Source organism: Drosophila eugracilis, unplaced genomic scaffold, assembly GCF_018153835.1.
Source record: "Drosophila eugracilis isolate 14026-0451.02 unplaced genomic scaffold, ASM1815383v1 contig_353, whole genome shotgun sequence".
NCBI classification, from domain to species: Eukaryota; Metazoa; Arthropoda; class Insecta; order Diptera; family Drosophilidae; genus Drosophila; species Drosophila eugracilis.
The window spans coordinates 1,973,325-1,976,019 of record NW_024573209.1 but is presented as its reverse complement, the minus strand read 5'-3'; the positions used below and the strand labels follow the sequence as shown (position 1 = coordinate 1,976,019).

Below are 2,695 nucleotides of genomic sequence, written 5' to 3'. Positions count from 1 at the left end.
GTCAGAATGCATGTCCAGGAGTTGCTCTTCGTTGCCGCAGTTCTAATGCCTCAGTGCCTCAGGGCATTACGTTATAGCCAGGGAACTGGCGATGAGAACTGTGAGACCTTGAAGTCGGAGATCCATTTGATCAAAGAGGAGTTCGATGAGCTGGGCAGGATGCAGAGGACCTGCAATGCCGATGTCATCGTTAACAAGTGTGAGGGATTGTGCAATAGTCAGGTGCAGCCATCGGTGATCACTCCCACGGGGTTTCTGAAAGTAAGTTGAGTCTGATCTCATATTTATAATTTGTATATTAAATACTGATGCCCGTAGGAGTGTTATTGCTGCCGCGAAAGCTTTCTCAAGGAAAAGGTCATCACTCTCACCCACTGCTATGATCCGGATGGTACTCGTCTGACCTCTCCGGAAATGGGCAGCATGGATATTCGCCTTCGTGAGCCAACCGAATGCAAGTGCTTCAAGTGCGGCGATTTTACGCGTTAATATCCAGATATGCTAACAATTTCTAAACAATTCGTAGTAAAGATATTTCAAATATATTAAATATATAATAGACTTACCTATTGATCGATGTTTTTAGCTTTCCATTCCAGAGAACTAACTAACTACTAGAATGGTAATATATTATTTCACACTCTCATCCAATATTCCTTATGAATTTTATTTCAAATTCCATTGTGACAGCCGTTTTTGATTACACTAGCCATCACTTGATAGAATGCATAGAATGCAGTTTTATTTTTTCGGAGAACATATATTGCTTCGGTATTCGATAACCCAAAGGCTAACATCTGTTTGATTGAAAATACAGTCGGCATTGGTCTCTGGGGTATTTGCGTTACTCCATGTATGCATGAACTTTGATTTTTCCAAAAATACAAAACATAAAAAACAACCAAATCTGAATCTGAAAATGTTTGACATATCACTGGAGGGCAAAAATTGATTGCAACCAAAATGGAATACATCAGTCGTCATTGGCCCAGGCATTTTGTTTTGAGGAAAATGCCAGCGAGAAGAGCATGTTAACTTTTTGACTGGGCCTGGGCTGGCAAATTAACTCATTTAGTCGAAGGTCCAGTCCTGGGCATATTCATGTTGGCATCTGTGCGGGACTCGATGCTTAACCACCCGGAAACTCGTCCCGCAAACATAATAATCAAGCGTAAACTGCACTTAAGATGAAAACCGCTTTCTGGTTGTTAATTTTCATCATTATTTTCCCTAGTTTTTTGTTTCCATTTTACAGACATGCAAGTACTGGGCTGAATTGATTAAAAAGGAAAAAAAATCCAACCAAGTAAAGGCAGGGGGCCAGAACATCGACTAATTGTAAATTGGAGCGGTTTGGAACGGAACTCGGCTCTCGGTTCGGGGCTAAATTATAATTCCATGTTCACAAGCACATTTGCACGCACTGTAATTTACTTAAGCATTTTTCCACCGCTCCCCATATACTTACTTGCCTCAGCTGGAGGGATGGGATCTCCTCTCCTCATCTGCCCCGCCAGCTATACAGCTACAGTCGGTCCTGTGTGTTGCCCTGCCCGCCTTTCGTTCGTGTGTGCGAAACTCATAATTTAGTTGACACGCCCATTAACATCGAACCAAAGTGATCTTCCAGTGGTCCAAGGTTCCACGGAGTGCGGGCATGGGGGGTACCTGGGTGGGCATCGCGCGTCAGTGGCTCCATCAACAGCAACGTGCCGACACAATATAAATTATATATTTATATTTATAACATACATTGAGCCGCAGCAGCTTTAGTTTAGTTCCATCATCCCGGATGGAGTCACGTAGTGCACAAACTACCGGGCATCTCAGATGATCACTCAAAAGTTTTAACATTTCATTAGGGTAATCAAATTATACAGTCTATAAACGAACGGGTTTCCACAACCAATTACTGGTCCATTGTGCCAGCTGAATAACTCATTTAGCTTCAATCGAAGATTGAATGGGCAAGTGCGGATCAATTTAGTTATGGAAATAATCGAATGTTCTAAGAACATGATAGAAACTTAAGCTGTACTGAATATTTATTAACTTTGATCCCTAAATACTACCATAAATTTCCCTAGCAGTGAGCCAAATTGAATGCAAGCAGCGTGTTAAATAAATTGCTGAATATCAATAAGTTATAAATTAAACGCAGGCGACGTTAAGTATCTATATATTCTTCCGAGTCACTTTGATGATAATTAATGAATGTTAATTAATAACAAATTTGAAACTCACAAAAAAAGGGGACAAAAAATGTATATAAACATTAACTCGAATGCTACTTTATTGTTATTGTGGCTGCTGGTTATCGCTTATACAATATCTAACATACTTTTTGTGTTAAAACGCGTTAATATTGGCAATTAATTTTCATCATTTGGGATTCTTTATTTCTTACCCAAAGCTCATTTGCATGAATTCGCAATTAATTTGATATGTTTGTCATTTCGTGAAATATATTTCTGTTTGTTTTTAATGAAAGCTCAAGGCGAAATGTAAACAACAACAACAATAACAAATGATTTTTGTTGAATGGAAAAATGCTTTTAGTGTCAAGACACTGTCGTATTACCACTCAGCCTTTAACACAATCAACCCACATTAATGGCCAGAAAGACAAGAAGGCGTGACATCATTGATTGGCTTTATCTCAAAACGTATTTTCTTGGCTCTTTTCTCAGATCTC

The 2,695-nt window shown here is 39.4% G+C and overlaps 1 protein-coding gene across 1 annotated transcript; it reads left to right on the top strand.

The window, feature by feature from the left end:
• Window positions 1-489, top strand: LOC108105771 (partner of bursicon). The gene is made up of 2 exons (XM_017212494.2): window positions 1-261; window positions 319-489. The coding sequence occupies exons 1-2, from the start codon at window positions 7-9 to the stop codon at window positions 487-489; spliced, it is 426 nt and encodes a 141-aa protein (XP_017067983.1). The 5' UTR covers window positions 1-6.
• Window positions 490-2,695: the final 2,206 nt, after the last annotated feature.

Bases quoted from the DNA above. Each gene is read 5' to 3' on its own strand.
- LOC108105771 (XM_017212494.2), top strand. From the start codon at position 7: ATGCATGTCCAGGAGTTGCTCTTCGTTGCCGCAGTTCTAATGCCTCAG. The intron at 262-318 runs GTAAGTTGAGTC...TGATGCCCGTAG, and splicing joins CTCCCACGGGGTTTCTGAAA to GAGTGTTATTGCTGCCGCGA.